This window comes from Erpetoichthys calabaricus, chromosome 8, assembly GCF_900747795.2.
Source record: "Erpetoichthys calabaricus chromosome 8, fErpCal1.3, whole genome shotgun sequence".
NCBI classification, from domain to species: domain Eukaryota; kingdom Metazoa; phylum Chordata; class Cladistia; order Polypteriformes; family Polypteridae; genus Erpetoichthys; species Erpetoichthys calabaricus.
This window is the reverse complement of record NC_041401.2, coordinates 72,781,359-72,798,298: the sequence shown is the minus strand read 5'-3', so window position 1 is coordinate 72,798,298 and position 16,940 is coordinate 72,781,359. Positions and strand designations below refer to the sequence as shown.

At 39.3% G+C, this 16,940-nt stretch overlaps 1 protein-coding gene across 1 annotated transcript in view; it reads left to right on the top strand.

Moving 5' to 3' along the window:
* The window catches only part of med13a (mediator complex subunit 13a), a 277,360-nt gene that overhangs the window by 93,543 nt on the left and 166,877 nt on the right, over positions 1 to 16,940 (top strand). The window contains exon 3 of the mRNA XM_051930909.1: positions 13,867 to 14,035. Within this exon, the coding sequence (XP_051786869.1) occupies positions 13,867 to 14,035 (169 nt within the window). The remainder of the gene's footprint in view (positions 1 to 13,866; positions 14,036 to 16,940) is intronic.

The following is a 16,940-nucleotide window of genomic DNA, read 5'->3' as shown; positions in this document are numbered from 1 at the left end:
GGATCTGTGCTGGTATCCAGAAGGTTGCCGGTTTGAATCCCCATCACTGCCAAAAGAGATCCTACTCTGCTGGGCCCTTGATCAAGACCCTTAACCTGTAATTGCTCCAGGGGCGCTGTACAATGGCTGACCCTACGCTTTGACTTCAAGGGGTATGGGAAAACTAACAAATTCCTAATACAAGAAATTGTATAAGGCAAAATAAAGAACAAAAGGAAAAAAAATGCTGCTTAGTAAACAATACACTTGTTAGCTTAACAGCAAAATGTGTCTTTTGCTTGCAAACTAGTTAAGCATGTTCACTTAAGCATTATCACTTCATCAGAATAATTTTTTTTGCAAAATTATATTTTTGTTTCAGATATTGGAGATGAAGATATTGAAGAAACCTTTATACTACAGTATGCATAAGTGACATTCCATATAATTCACACTTTGCTCCTCCAGTACACTGCTTTTCAGTGACATGAGGGTGGTAAGAGTGTCATCATGCTGTCTGCACAGACTTAGTGAGTTAAGAGCCCAGAACCACTTTAGTTTAGAGGCGCTTATTGTCTTACCTTTTTATCATTAAATCCAGGATTTTGCTTAGCTGTTCTGCCTGTGCTTTTGGCAATCTAAATTGCAGTAGAAACTATGTATCTTCATAAAAAGGCTACTTCTCAGCAGCAGCTCCCTGGTGTGCTAACAGCTGAGTGTTGCTATGCAACAAACTCTTTCAGTTTGGGTCAACTGTGGTAGATTAAGAAAGAAACATCTTACTCTATTTCCCTGATCACTTATTGAATGTTATTTATAATTTAGTGACTGGAGAATATGCTAAAATGTTTTATAACTGACCTTTGTTTTGACAACTGCTGATAAGTAGTTTTCTGTCAGGTCCATGAGGTGACAATTGAAGAGTTACAAGTTACCAGCACTGGCATTAACATCTGCTAGAGGGTGAATATGCAACTCTGCCCGAAATAAAGCTAGCATGTGTTTTTAAAAGGTTAGGCTATTGCTGTTTACTGGCCTATGTACTGAAACTTTTACTTCAGTAAACACTCTCGAATAATAATGGTGGCAACCTACAAGTGCATTTAGCTGACTATTTATCTGTTCTGTCCAAAGAAATACAGTGGCTTTAACTTTTGTCACCAGTGCTGGTCACTGGCACAAATTTCTCATGTTATCCAGCTTCACAGTACTAAAAGAACTATTGTCAAACAACTAAGTAAGTGTATGTGGGTTACTTATAGTATTGTTTTGTTTTCCTGTACTGTACTTAAGCTGTGCTTCCTCTTCAGGTGTTCATGCATTGAACTAGTACTGTTTTTCAACACTCTCACACGATGGAGAATTTTTCCCGATATTTGGGGGAACCTGTGATTAGCCAACTCAAAAACCATACAGAAAGTTATAGCATGGTGTTGCGCAATGTGGGTTTGGAGCAGAGATGATTAGTCGATTAAGCCCTAATTTTGAAACAGAAACTTGGTTATTTCGATAAGCTATTGTAGTATCGTGTTGCTTATTTGTCACTTGTCTTAACACTAGAATTCCTGAAGCCTACAATAAAACGTGTAATCCGACCCACCTTAAATCCCTTCGCACCTCTCCATCAGCGTCTTTTATTTTGTAAATGTGTCGATCAGCGCAAGCAGCCTGCTGTCCCATCCCCCGCCTTGATGGAGCTAAACTCAGGAAAAACTTCTACCAGCTCAAGCCAAGGCTTCTTATCTGCATGTGAGATCTGGAGTTGTATAGGGTGAATAATACAGTATATCGTTATTTGGAATACATGCATTTCATGTGTACTCTGTGTCTACAAAGATCAGGGTAATTGTGTGATGTAAGGAAAGCAAAAAATACTAGAAGTGCTGAACACATACATAAAGCAGAAACCTTTTCCATGTTATACTAATAATGACAGAAAAAGACTTTAGTCCAAATATCAAATAAACAAGCACGCTTTTATTCAAGAATATACTCAAATGTCAATCAACAGTTAGTTTACATGTATTCTTGAATGGTGCAGAAGCGAGAACTGCTGCCTTATAACCCGAAGGTCCCGGGTTCAAGACCGAGCGCTCCTCGTTTTGAGTAGTGAGCTGCTATTATTATTATTATTATTATTATTTCTTAAATATAATAAAAACATGCATTTGATTTGAGTCTGCAACACCCGGTGTAAAGTTTGGCTACATGTATAAGTTTGCGCTTGTTTTTTTTATTATCCCGTTTTATTCTGTTCGTGACGTTCACTTAGTTCAAACAAATTTGCCTCTCCCTCTCTGAGTTGATGGCATTTATCTCCATTCTTTTCACAAGAGCAGTGCTGTAGACCGCTTCTTCACAGCGCTTTGGCCGGCTAATATATGCTCAATCTTTACACCAGCTGGTACAGACTGAAATCAAAGGCTTCTTCTTTTTGGGTGCATACACTGTCAGCATGGCGCTGTCAGATCTAAAGGCAGGACCGTAACAACAGACGGCTTCTTCACAACGCTTTCGCTGGCTAATAGACTGCTACACTGTGCTTGGCACCATAAAGTAAACTGGGACTTCCACCTGCAGCTAACGTCACTTCAGTATGCAAGCAATTCGCCACGCTGCTATTTAGGTCTGACAGCGATCTAATGGTGTATGCGCCCAAAAAGAAGAAGGCTTTGATTTCAGTCTGAAGGAGCTGGTGCAAAGTTTGGGTGCATATTAGCTGGCGAAAGCACTGTGCAGAAGCTGTCTGTTATGGTCCTGCCTTTATCCAGTCTGATAGCAGTCACGGAACATCGTATCTTTGATTCCCGGTACTGTTTATTTTGAAATTCTGGTTTATATTGTTTGTGCAATGGTTTTCTCTATTTTACTTCTTTAAGCATCAGTAAAACTTTTACTTCATCAACACAGAAGATAATGCATCTTGTTTATTCAGGTTTAGTGAATTAACATTTGTTGCCCTGTCCAGTCTATTTGTAGTTTTATAAATTTATACTATTTATCTTTAGATCTTGTTTGGGTGTTGAATTTACTATCTCTGTGGACAGGTTGCAGTTTCTTCGCTTGTTGGCAGAAGCCACTGTGTTGTGGCTTTGTATCTGTTACAAAAACAGGCAATATTAAAAGTAATTGTCTTGTCATGGTGGTTGGCTTGGTTACTCAAGAATGATGAGCCTGTTTGTCTGTATTGGAGAGACATATACGATTAATTTTATTTGCGGCCAAAGCCATGCAACTGAACCTTCAGAGTTGTAGACATTTCAGTGATCATTTTTGGGCTTTCAACTTTTTATTTATTTATTTTTTATTTTTACTTAAACTTTTCTTACCTGTTTTGTATCATTCCTGAAGCTGCTGGTTGTCTCAAAGTTTTAAAAACAAATCACTTGCCCTCTCATTCCTTATGTTATGTTCTAGAGTAAGAACAAAGCATTGTTTTCTACCTTACCTTACAGTGGTGTGTTTTGCTCGGTTTCAGTGTTCATGCAAAACAACCATCAACAAATTGTAAACTTTCTCTTTGTCATACCGAATAATATATCATGGCTGATGCCTGTTCAAAATTAAGTTGTACCCGTTGGAATATTTTAAGCTTATTGTTATGTAAATTATTATCTAAACCTGCAGTTCCACTAGCATCCAGAGGAGATAAAAATGAGCATGTTGTATTCTTAGAATTACTGGTCTTTTCATTAAAGTTAACAGTGGAAGTCTGTGATGATAATTGCTCTGTGCTTCAATTCCTTGGGTTTTGAAGACTGCACATCCATCTATCCATTATCCACCGCTTATCCGAGGTTGGGTCGCGGGGGCAGTAGCCTAAGCAGGGAAGCCCAGACATCCCTCTCCCTGGCCAGCTCCTCTGGGAGGACCCTGAGGCATTCCCAGGCCAACCAGGAGATATAATCCCTTCAGCGTGTCCTGGGTCTGCCCCGTGGACTTCTCCCAGTGGGACATGCCCAGAATACCCCCCCAGGGAGGCTTCCAGGGGGCATCCTGACCAGATGCCCTAACCACCTGAACTGACTCCGCTCAATGCGGAGGAGCAGCGACTCTACTCGGAGTCTGTCCCGGATAACTGAACTCTTCACCCTATCTCTAAGGGAAAGTCCAGCCACCCTGCAGAGAAAACTCATTTTGGCCGCTCGTATCCGCAATCTTGCTCTTTCAGTCACTACCCAAAGTTCGTGGCCATAGGTGAGGGTAGGAACGTAGATCGGCTGGTAAATCGACAGCCTCGCCTTTTGGCTTAGCTCTCTCTTCACCACGATGGACCGTTGCTGAGCCCGCATCATTGCGGATGCCGCACCAATCCGTCTGTCGACCTCCCACTCCATTCTTCCCTCACTCGTGAACAAGACCCCGAGATACCTGAACTTGAGCATTTCACCCTTTTCTGGCTGAGAACCATGGCCTTGGATTTAGAGGTGCTGACTCTCATCCCCGCTGCTTCACACTCTGCCGCGAACTGCTCCAGTGAGAGTTGGAGGTCACTGTCCGATTAAGCCAACAGAGCCACGTTTCCACAAATAGCAGAGACGAGATTCTGAGGTCACCGAACCATACCCCTTCCGCTCCTTGGCTGCGCTTAGAAATTCTGTCCATAAAACTTATGAACAGAATCGGTGACAAAGGGCAGCCCTGGTGGAGTCCAATCTCAACAAGAAACGAGTCCGACTTATTACCGGCAATGCAGACCAAGCTCCTGCTCCTCCTGTACAAGGACTGAATGGCTCGTAACAACAAATCTTGTACCCCGTACTCTCGGAGCACACCCCACAGGATGCCTCTTGGGACACGGTTGAATGCCTTCTCCAAATCCACAAAACACGTGGACTGGTTAGGCAAACTCCCATGCCCCCTCCAGGATCCCGGCCAGGGTGTAGAGCTGGTCCAGTGTTCCATGGCCGGGATGGAATCCGCATTGTTCCTCTTGAATCTGAGATTCGACCATCGACCGAACTCTCTTCTCCAGCACCCCTAAATAGACCTTACCGGGGAGGCGGAGGAGTGTGATCCCCCTATAGTTGGAGCACATCCTCTGGTCACCCTTCTTAAAAAGGGGAACCACCACCCCGGTTTGCCAATCCAGAGGCACTGCCCCCGATGTCCATGCGATGTTGCAGAGACGTGTCAACCAGGACAGCCCCACAACATCCAGAGCCTTGAGGAACCCAGGGTGAACCTCGTCAAGATTGCAAATCCTCATAAGTAAAATCTTTGTAAGTGCTAGCGCTATTCCACTTGTTAAAATAACGAGTTAAGCTATGTCTGCTGATTAGTGCAGATGGAGAGGGGATGCTCATATTCAAGTATACTATTAATATTCTGTTAGTGTAACAAGATTCATGAAAATGTTTTACACAGTCCATTAAAATTTTCATTCAGTGCAAAAATTTTGTTTAAAATACACAGTACAGAAATGCCATCAGAAATTTTGTTACAAAGGTGCACATTTGAAAAATAGCTTTTTTAAATACGAGATAGGGAAAAAATAAATACATTGTCTATTTTTTGGCATTTTTCCTGGTCATTTCATCACTTTTGTGTACTTTATATAAAAGTGTGGGGATGTGCATATTGTGGAATGTATAGAAATTCATATTGAATTTGTTGTGATTAAAATTGGCAAATAACTAGATAGCATAACCTAAATGCCCTTGTATTTACCGGACAACATAAACTAATAATCTCTTCATTTTTGATTTAAACAGTGGACTTAGTGAGCTTTTTAATTTTCTTTTTTTATTGACCCTGGGAAAGCAATGATTTGACTTTTGAAAATGGTCAAATTAAAAGCACAAAATGAAAGTATTATGCATTTGTGGCTATCATTAAATATTTAGAAAAAAGCTCTCAAAACTCATTTTTCATTCCTCATACTTAATATATCCCAATTTTCTTCTACCCCTTCAAATGGCTGAATTGATACTACCATATATATTTGGTCTCTTTTCTTTGCAAATTTTTTGCTTACATTGTGGCTCCATTTGCCTTCATATTAAACCTGTGTACTGTAGGTTTTCAAGCCACTGGCCAGTAACCTGAATTTTCAAACATGTTTCTAGGTGTGGATATTTTATCTCTCTTGAGGATGAGGTTTGGTTAGATATGTTGAAAACTGCAATGGGTGTATAAATGGCTTATTTGCTTCAGTTTCTTTTTATATACAGAAGTTCAAATGAACAATTTTAATTCTGAATTGGTGGTTGTTGGCACAATGATTTTTCAATAATAATAATAAAGAAGTCTTCTATTACAGTGCTGGAAAGAAACTGTTCTCTTTAATTTGTGGTAATAATCTTTAAAATGTTCGGTCTGCTTGGGGAACTTTACATTTGATGTTTTTAGTTGCAGATTATTTACCTGAACACCACAGTTATTAGAAGATGACCTTTAGCTGATCAGAATTAATGCATTATGCAGTCATGTATGTACATTTAAGCAGTCCATATCCCGAGTTCAATACATTTACTTTTAAAATGGAAAACTATCTGGGCTGCTATTTTTATGTCATATGATTTGGTTTCAATGCACCCAGCGTAAAAGCAAATTGAGCACTGTCTCTACTCTTTTTGAAGTCATTTTTGAAAGTGACAGGGTTGCTACATGTAAAGTTTAAGCAGTGATGTTTGGCATGACTAATTTGATTAGACTCTTGCATGAAGCATGCCACCTTTTGCTATGTGCAAGTGCTGTCATAGGGATGGTAGTTACAAGCTGAGTTGGGAATTCCATGTGAACAAAACTCAGAAATGCAATGTAGAGAGTTTCTAACAAAACAGAGCTGCCCAAATTGGCCAAGTTCTTGGATAACACTGACCTTTCACTAATCATCATAGTTAATAACAATTGATTAATAAAAATGTTGGCAGTGATCACTTTGATTACATCATTAGGCTGAGTACATTGTGCCATGCAATTGCATCACTACTTCATTGAGTTGTGAACGCATTTGAAAAAGACAGATGGTTAACAAGTGCCAGAATAGACTGTGCAACTTAAGACTTCCAGAGTTTGGAAGCACTTTATTCTGAACGCAGAAAAAAAGGTTGCAAGTTGTAAAATGTGTATGTCTCACCTTGTATGGCACATGAGCAGAACAGAGATGCACAAACATTTTAATAGGAAGCATGCCATTGCAGGCTCTGTGGAGGAGGAGGAGGAGGACTTGCTGTCATCCCAGTAAGCTGAATATTGTTTTAGCATTATATGGATATAATAAATAAAACACCCAACTTGGTCTGCCGAAATGGCATTTTTTGGTTGAAATGCTTTTGGAGTGAAGTGATAATACATTTAATACATTGTTTGTTCATATTTTCAATGAATGGGCCATTTATATTTAATTGCTTGTTTTTTTTTGCAGACCAAGTAATAAAATCAACAGCAATTTTTACTAAAGCTAATTTATAATGTCATGAACATCTCATGTCATTGAACCCAAAAGACTTGCATAGCACTCCGTCCAGCTGCACACACTGAAACCAAATTACAGGATATAAATGTGGTTTGATGTAACTTATGCTGGCTTTCTTTGTAAACCTTGTATATCAAGGAGTAATTTTAAAGTTGAATTCTTTTGCTTGACCAAATTTTCATGTGAAACGCATTATGGACAGCAGATCACAGGTCAAAACTGTTTTAGCTTACTTGTTAGGTGTTTGCATTTTTTTGACAATAACGTTCTCGTCACTTTGCACATTACTGAGAAATTCTTAATTTGAAAATAATGGTCTTTTGATCAAGTCCTCTTTAAACCCTTTATGGTTATCCCATGAATCACCATCCCCAAGTTTATGCATCTTTATTGAACTGAAGGCAGTGATGGAGTATGGCTGTTGGAGCATCTTGTGCATCAGCAGAGTGACCTAAATACAGGCTCTCTTAACATAAAGAAGTTAAAAGAAAGACATTTATTGTGATAAATAATGACACTTGCTGAAAGGTTGATGATTTGCTTTAGTGGTAAACTGTGATGCCACTTCTAAATGTGCATAGTGTTACAAGAGATTTGGGATACTTTCAAAGCTGTCCTTCACTATATCTTCTGGGTGCATAACAAATGTATCAGATATAGATAAATGGTTGCATTTTAGGTGTAATTGTGTGTAACCCCAACAGACATAAAGAGCAACTGAGGCACACATTGTAACCAAAGATAGACTGTTGTCTGTTATGATAAGCTACTGGAATTCTTTGCATTCCATGTATAACAAGGTGTAATTAAAATGTATTTTTGTAGCTTGACGAAATACCTAGGGTCTACAAACAGGTAAAAAACTAAATTTCATTATGTGTTTTTATTTTTATTATAATTTTCTTAGTTCTAATTCACAACAGAAAAAAACTGATGGTCTGAAAAAAGAAAAAAAAAACATTTATGGAATATGTTTAAATATTCTTCCCTGTCTTTCTTTCATTCTGTCTCAACATAAAGGATCATATTCTTTGTTCTTAACATTTGATAGTTCATACTGTCTCTGCTGAGGGATCACTTCCAGTTTTTTTATTTTGGTTATGCTTTGATGGTTATCAGATGTAATTTTAAGCTTCCACAATTTTTTCCTTCTTCTTTATAGTACATTATCTTGAATGCCGTTTCTATGGGTTTTGTTGTTGTCCATACACCTATTGCATGCTCTGTTTTGACATTACATACTAGACTTTCTGTGGGCTTCCCCCTCCACCTACCTGAAACCCTACTACCAGGTTTTTATGAACATAGATTTCATCGTGTCTTAATGGGTATCTTCTGTTTTTTTCATGACTTTTTCTGTTCTGTACATGTTCTCTGACTGAGAAGATATCAGAGATCAGGGGGATATTCTGCGTAAAACACTTATGAAATTGAGACTTGGCTGAGTAAGTCTCGCTTGAACAAGCCTTGTGTTCCAATTGAGGCTCAGTTGGTTTCTCAAATGCAAAGTGTTTTTCCTGGTTTAGGCAACCCATGATTATGCATAAACCTATAGTCAATGAGGTCTGTTATGAATCAAGAAGCGCAGAGGAGAGTGTAACATCTGCAGTCTAAGCACCTGTGCAATTAAGTTTGAAGCTGATGGAGTGTGTGGCATTTTACAGGACAGCTTGGAAAAGTATACATTTATCATAAAATAGGAGAACATATAACAGACAGTGGCTGTCTTTTTCATCAGTTGATCAAGAAGTAATATTTGATCTGTAATAGCACAAAGGAAGTGTGTCCACTGTTAAGAAAGTGAGAATGTCTGTGTGGTAGTATATAGCAGACTGATTAAATACAGTAATCCCTCGCTATATCGCGCTTCGCCTTTCGCGGCTTCACTCCATCGCGGATTTTATATGTAAGCATATTTAAATATATATCGCGGATTTTTTGCTATTTCTGCGGACAATGGGTCTTTTAATTTCTGGTACATGCTTCCTCAGTTGGTTTGCCCAGTTGATTTCATACAAGGGACGCTATTGGCAGATGGCTGAGAAGCTACCCAACTTACTTTTCTCTCTCTCTCTCTCTTGCACTGACTTTCTCTGATCCTGACGTAGGGGGATTGAGCAGGGAGGCTGTTCGCACACCTAGACGATACGGACGCTCGTCTAAAAATGCTGAAAGATTATCTTCACATTGCTACCTTCTGTGCAGCTGCTTCCTGAAGCGACATGCTGCACGGGGCTTCGCATACTTAAAAGCTCGAAGGGCACGTATTGATTTTCGATTGTTTGTTTTTCTCTGTCTCTCTCTCTCTCTCTCTCTTTCTCTGCTTCTGACGGAGGGGGTGTGAGCTGCCGCCTTCAACAGCTTTGTGCCGCGGTGCTTCGCATACTTAAGTCAAACAGCCCTATTGATTTGTTTGCTTTCCTCTGTCTTTATGACAGTCTCTGCTCCTGACGCGCACTCCTTTGAAGAGGAAGATATGTTTGCATTCTTTTAATTGTGAGACAGAACTGTCATCTCTGTCTTGTCATGGAGCACAGTTTAAACTTTTGAAAAAGAGACAAATGTTTGTTTGCAGTGTTTGAATAACGTTCCTGTATCTCTACAACCTCCTGTGTTTCTGTGCAAATCTGTGACCCAAGCATGACAATATAAAAATAACCATATAAACATATGGTTTCTACTTCGCGGATTTTCTTATTTCGCGGGTGGCTCTGGAACACAACCCCCGCGATGGTGGAGGGATTACTGTACTCAAGTACATTAATTCACACTGGATTTGTTAACCTAGCATAGTAATTTTAATAAAACCAATACACATAACATATAAAATGTTGAAACTCTATTTGGTATTGCCCGGTCTCAAGTTTTGAACCCAACACAAGGCATTTTATTGCAGAGTATTGCTGAAAAGCAGTGGCTTTACCAGCTTTCTTGGTATGTAAAAATACAAAAGCAAACTTCTCAACCACTGATTGGAACCAGTTTTTGGGAAAGATAGGGCTGTTACTCTGTTGGGTAAAGTGTCAGGTAATGCATGTATGAAATCTTATTTGTGAATGCTGTCATTTACAAACTGATATTAATGGGCGTTCACAGCTTTCAGTTCTTGTATTAATCAGTAATTGAAATCATTTGACATTCCCAAAATGTTTGTGCAAAAAAGCTGCATCATTAAGAATACTAGGGGGCTCCGCCCCCCTGCTCGCTTCGCTCGCCAACCCCTGGTGTTGTGAAATTACAAAGAGCGTGATGTATGAATGAGATATAGCATAGTGTGAAGGTGTAGATGACGCATATAGGAAGCAAATAAAGTTGTCCATGTCCAAAAACGGGCTCAGAGAGGTAGATGGCAACTTTGTCCATGGTTTGTCCTTGTGATTTGTTAATGGTCATGGCAAAGGCAGGTTTAATGGGGAACTGTCGCTGTTTAAGTGTAAAAGGTAATTCCAGGTCAGAACTTGTAAGATCAATTCTAGGAATTAGAACAGTATTGTTAGCATGTGATCCTGTAAGAAGTTTTGCTTCAATAACATTGTGTGGCATGGTGTTGATGACTAAACGTGTACCATTGCATAAACCCTGTTTAGTGTTAAGGTTTCTTAATAGCATGATTATTGTTCCCTTTTTAAGGCTAAGATTGTGTCGTGGTAATCCGGCTGGGTTAATAGTGTTCAAATATTCTAAGGGTAAATTAAGATGGTCATTGTCGTCATCAGAGTCAACTTTGTCAGAGCTTAGAAAGAGCTGTGCCTCTCCAGGAAGTAATGAAATGACCTGGTTATTAATGTGATCAACATTAATATTTTTTGGACATAATATAGTTCGTTGTGTTAAAAGGGGTATTTGGTGTAATGAGATTGCTGTTCCAAATATCTCCGTAACTCTTTTGAAAGCAATGCCAATTGTCTGCGTATTTTAAGGTGGACTGAAGAATAGCCGAGCGCATGGCATGTGGAACAATAGCTAAGCACTGTGTAAAATCTCCTCCTAATAAAAGTACCTTTCCTCCAAAGGGAATATTATTATTCATCAACGTTTGTAGAAGTTTATCAGATGAGGTGGCTCGGGCATCTGATCAGGATGCCTCCTGGACGCCTCCCTGGTGAGGTGTTCCGGGCACGTCCAACCGGGAGGAGGCCCCGGGGAAGACCCAGGACACGCTGGAGGGACTATGTCTCTCGACTGGCCTGGGAACGCCTTGGGATTCTCCCGGAAGAGCTAGAAGAAGTGGCCGGGGAGAGGGAAGTCTGGGCATCTCTGCTCAAGCTGCTGCCCCCGCAACCCGACCTCGGATAAGCGGGAGACAATGGATGGATGGATGGATGGATGTTGAGTAAGTGACTGGATGCTATTAGATGCAAAAGCAAATGAACTATTGTGGGATCTAATGCAGTGCATAAAGTTTTTACTTTCAGGTACTTCGCTAGTTAGAAGCTTCTGTAGATATGCAGGATATGAATGTAAAGAAGGCAGTCTAATTTGACCCTTTTGACAACAACGTGTAAATTCATTACTTGTATTGCCAGTTGTTTCTTCAGGGAAGTTAAGTGAATGACAATGATTGCAAATGACATTCATTAATCCCAATGAATTTTCATGAATAGTGGACTCATTATTGAACGCGTTGTTAGCTAACTGGCGCAATCTTTTAGCAGGTGTCTGTCGTTGATGTCCTTGACGTGTATCTGTTGTCTGTGCTGTTTGAGAGGCGCGTCGTTGTATGTGCAGGATTTGGGACGTGCTATTCTGGAGCTGTAATCGATTTGCCTGTGCTGCGTGAGAAGCCCGTTGCAGTTTACGGCGTTCATTGTTTGTATTGAGCCTTGCGCGTTTTTGTATGTCGGTTAGTCGAGCTTTCTCTTTTTGGAGTCTTGCCTGCTTGTTTTCCGGTATTCCAGATGCGCGTTGTAGACGTCTACGTTTATTTATTTTGTCCCTTTGCTGCCGTTTTTGAATCTCTGAGACTCGAGGTGTTTCGTTTTGAACCCTTGCCTGTTTCGATGCAGCACTTTGAGATGCGCGCTGCATGCGTCTACGTTCATTGTGTCTGTCCATCTGCGCTCGTTTCTGTAACTGTTAGTTGAGCTTTGCATTTTTGGAGCCGAGACATTTTTTCTTCCGGGTTTCAGAAGCTCGTTGTAGGCGCCGACGTGTATTGTTTTTTTTCATGCGGGTTCGTGTGTTTGGTCCCGTCACTCGAGCCGTATCGTTTTGTACCCGTGATAGTGAATTCATGACTTGTTTGTTCTTCAGCATTAGAAATATGGATAAGTAATAAGGAGGATCGCACTCACTGTTAATATGGAGCCTTTTCTGTGGTTGAACGGTTAATAGTGCATCAGTGTAATGAGATCCACCTATGCTGCATAATTTGAATGTGTTCAGATGACGTATGTTTAATACAGACGGTTCGTTCAGTAATGGGGCTTTGTGTCTCATTTCTTATTTATGTTAGTGTGGTCGTGGGTCCGAATCCTCCTTTTTGTGTATGTTTCGTGTGCTATGTCCGTAGTCTGTCCCGTTTCGTGTCCAATGGGTTTGTGTGGCGCTCGTGTCTGACTTCTTTTTTTTTTGTGTGCTAGGGGCGCGTTGCCTCACTTTTTTTTATCTCTGTTAGTAGAGGGGGTGTTTGTGTGTCGTGGGTCTGAATCCTTTTCTTTGTGTGCGTACCATTTCGTGTGCTATGTGGTGCTTGCGTCTGACTCCTTTCTTTTTGGTGTTCTAGGGGCGCGTCGCCTCATTTCTTATTTCAGTTACTGGAGGGGGGCTTTGTGTGTCGTGAGTCTCAATTCTCTTCTTTGTGTGTGTTCCGTTTCGTGTGCCATGGGCTTCGTGCGGTGCTGTGTGCGGCACCGGTGTCTGACTCCTTTTTTCTGTGTGCTATGGGCGCGGCGCCTCATTTCTTATTTTACGTTGCTTTCCATCCGGTTTCCGTTGCTTGGAAGGGGGGTTTTGTGGTGGCGCCTGTGCAGTACGTCTTTTGCGTCCACGGCCCATGGCCGGATGTCCCTGCGTCCATCCGGTTTACCATTCTCGGTTAGTAATGTGGATAACTTTGCATCAGACCATGCACTGCAATTAGTGGAATCAGCCTTATGGGCTTTGGGTAGTGCAAGTCTGGTATGCATGCGTGTGATTATGCTTTCCTGTCAATGTAATTTTAAAAAGCATCTTGTGACTGCTTTAAAATGTTTTTATTTTGATTTCACATTTTGTATGTCAGTCCTTTTGAGTACCAAAGTAGTTGTTTGTTCAGGACGTTTCAGGTCCGGGTACCTAGACTTGTCTATTATTATAAATATTTTAAACTTTTGTTTAAAAAAAGGTTAATTTTAATTGCTTCTGAAGATTCACTCTACCTCTCCAGGTCAAATGCCAATTACCTGCTTAGTCTTTCTGCATATTGCTAGGGTATAGCATATTCATATGTCTTATATACATAAAACTGATGTATTCTTTGATTACAGGTGAAGAAGATGGCATGTGGGAAACTGGCTTGTCCTATGAATGTCGTACACTTCTCTTCAAGGCTATTCACAATTTGTTGGAGCGCTGCCTCATGAACCGTAGTTTTGTGCGAATTGGAAAATGGTTTGTAAAGCCCTATGAGAAGGATGAGAAACCCATTAACAAAAGGTAAAGACTTTTTTGCTGCTTCTAGAACATTTACCTCAGCTTAGTGAAGTTTTCACTTTTTAACATAATTCATCTTTTCACTGTTGTATTTGACTTGATTATTCACTACTAAAATCTTTAGGTGTGTGTGTTTATGTATATATGTGTGTATATACATTTCTGCTTTTGTACTTTTAGTGTTGTGCACATTTTACAGTAGAAAAATTGATTTTAGAAAAGATTTTAACTTTTTTTTGGTGGTGGGGGGGGGGGTAATGTAACACTGAGAAGGTTAACAGGGTAAATGGAATACGGGAAATCACAACATGAAGCAGAATGTAAGGAACGGTTGTATCAGTTAGTTAGAGTGTAACATGTTATATGATAGTGTTAGGATTAGTGCTATTCTAATGATGAATCAACTATGAATGGAGTTGCAGACAAGCAGATTTATATACCTGATAAAAGTGGAGATTCTTTAAGTGAGTTTTAAATAAATTAATTGATAATGCTTCACAATTAAACCTTTGGACAAAAACAAATGACTATTCACTAAGAATTACAAAATCGGGCTGAACCTGTATGAAGACTGGTGTGCGAGGATCTCTGTTGTCATGCATGTTGTTATAAGATGTTGATAATGAAGACATTTAATATGGGATGTTGTATTTAAAGTCAAAAGAAGAGTTTGAACATGATCCAATACTGAAATGCTAAGACAGTGTAGTGGTGCCAGATGAAGGTGGGTGTAATCATTAGCTTTGGTTCTTGTCAGTAGTTGTTGAGGAGTATTCTGAAACTGTTGTAGACTAGGGCTGTAATGATACGTGTATTTGTACTGAACAGTCACTGTACGATTGTTACGGCTCAGTAAATGCAGTCATACTTAGAATATGCAGTGAATGTATGAAGACTGATTAATGTAATGTGGAACCAAATTTGCAAGAGTGAGTTCTACATGGAAACCTTAAACTGTAGGCCTTTAGCAAGTTTAGCCAGAAGGTGATTGGCATCTAATGAAATCAGTCACACTATGGTGAGTGTAAACGCCACAGAAGTGCTGGAAGACCTGACTACTTCTTTTAAAGTAGTTCTTTTCGGCCCTCTGGGAACATTTTGGTTTTTCCATTGAATGATGATAGCAGTAGAGAGTGAGCAGTAGATTAGACCAGTATTCCAACTACTTATCCGTGCTGTTTTTAAGCAGCCTCTTGATGTGACTGCAGACAGAGCCAAAAAGATCACAGAAGCAATTGGCATATTGCTGTGTACCTGCCACCACAGTCCCCAGTGAGAGGGTTTTCTCAACGGCAAGTGACATAGTTACTGCCAATTGATCTGCCTTCACTACTGTCATAGTATATGTTATATGCTATGTTCGCTTTTACATTAAAAAAAATAAATTAATAAACCTGAGAAAAAGGAATTGGAGAAGTTTTCATTTGCAGTTTACCAAATGGCAAGAAAAGCTGTTTAATGAATTCAGATATTTTTTATTTTGTCCTTTAATTAAAATTGATACTGTTAAAGGACTGGTAACTTTTTTTATGGATAAATATTTTTGTCATAATTTACTAGTATGGATTTTAAGGAAATTTTTATTTTAGCATTTTATGGTCACTGAGCAATAAGCCGTCATTTCATTTTGTTAAGAAATAAACGGTTAACACCTGTGGTCTATAGTTTAATTATACAATTTAGCTTTAATGTAGGACACAAAGCTTCTTTGAATCTGGTTATGCAGGAACTTAGTGCAAATTTTTTTTTTTAAGAAATAAAGTAGAAAAAGAAAACAGAATCATTATTGGAATTGAACAATTAAGTAACATCAAGTAAAATCCTGATCGGAGCATCCCTAGTTGTTGTGTATGGGAAAACTCCATAAGTAGCCTTGAGCAAATAAATGGGATTTTAAGAATCCAGGTTTCTTCATTATCTGGGTTACTCCCCTTGTGTGGGTTTTGTGTGTGCATGTAAATATTGATTCTACCACGTAGAAAGGACAGCCATGAACCTGTTGAGGATGAGTTTTTCAGTGGTGTGATCATTCTTTACTACAGCTCAGCATCTATAAGTCAAAAGGTATGGCTGTAGATTTTAGGTGCTTTACCCTACTTCCACTGTCTCAGCATTAATTAAAGAGGATAGTGTGGGCATGGTAGTGCACAAATACCTAGGGTCAGTCATTGATCAAAGACTAAACTTTGATCTTAACACAATGAATTTGCGAGAAGGGCAGATATGACACTTCATTCTTCAGAAACCCAGTTGTTTTTAACGTGGACAAAACCATGATGACACTTTTGTTTTACTGAATCTGAATATAAACTTAACAATATTGTAAAAATTAACAGTAATATTGGTTTGCAAAAGACCTCTATTGTTTAATTGCATCAGTTTAACAGTACCTTTATAATTTTTTTGTTTCCTAAAATTCTCTCATATCATGAGCTACATAGAAAAAGTGTTAAACTTCTGAAGGTTCTTGTAATTGGGGTGTTTTTCTGTCATCACATATATAGATAATGGCATAATTACTTTATGCAGTAGTTGTTGGACATAAACAGAAGCTCTAGTGGATTAGCAAAAACAAAAAAAAAAATACTAAAAAGTACCAGACAGATTTATAGGGAAAGAAGCAGTGAATAAAAGTGTAAGGAAGTATGTGGAACCCTAGAGCACAAGGTGTCAAACTCAGATCTTGGCAGCTGCAGTTGATGCAGGTTTTCATTCCAGCGATTTTTTTTTTTTAATTAGTAACCAATTACTGCTCCCAGCATGACTTGTCTGTCATACAATATTTGTGTCAATAAAATGTGTGAAACGAATTAAGTGAGTTTGAAAGATTTTGATTTTGTCCACAAAACATTTTTGATGGTGATGTCACAAAAAAAAAAAAGAAAAACAGTTTTGTCTGGTGTAGAAA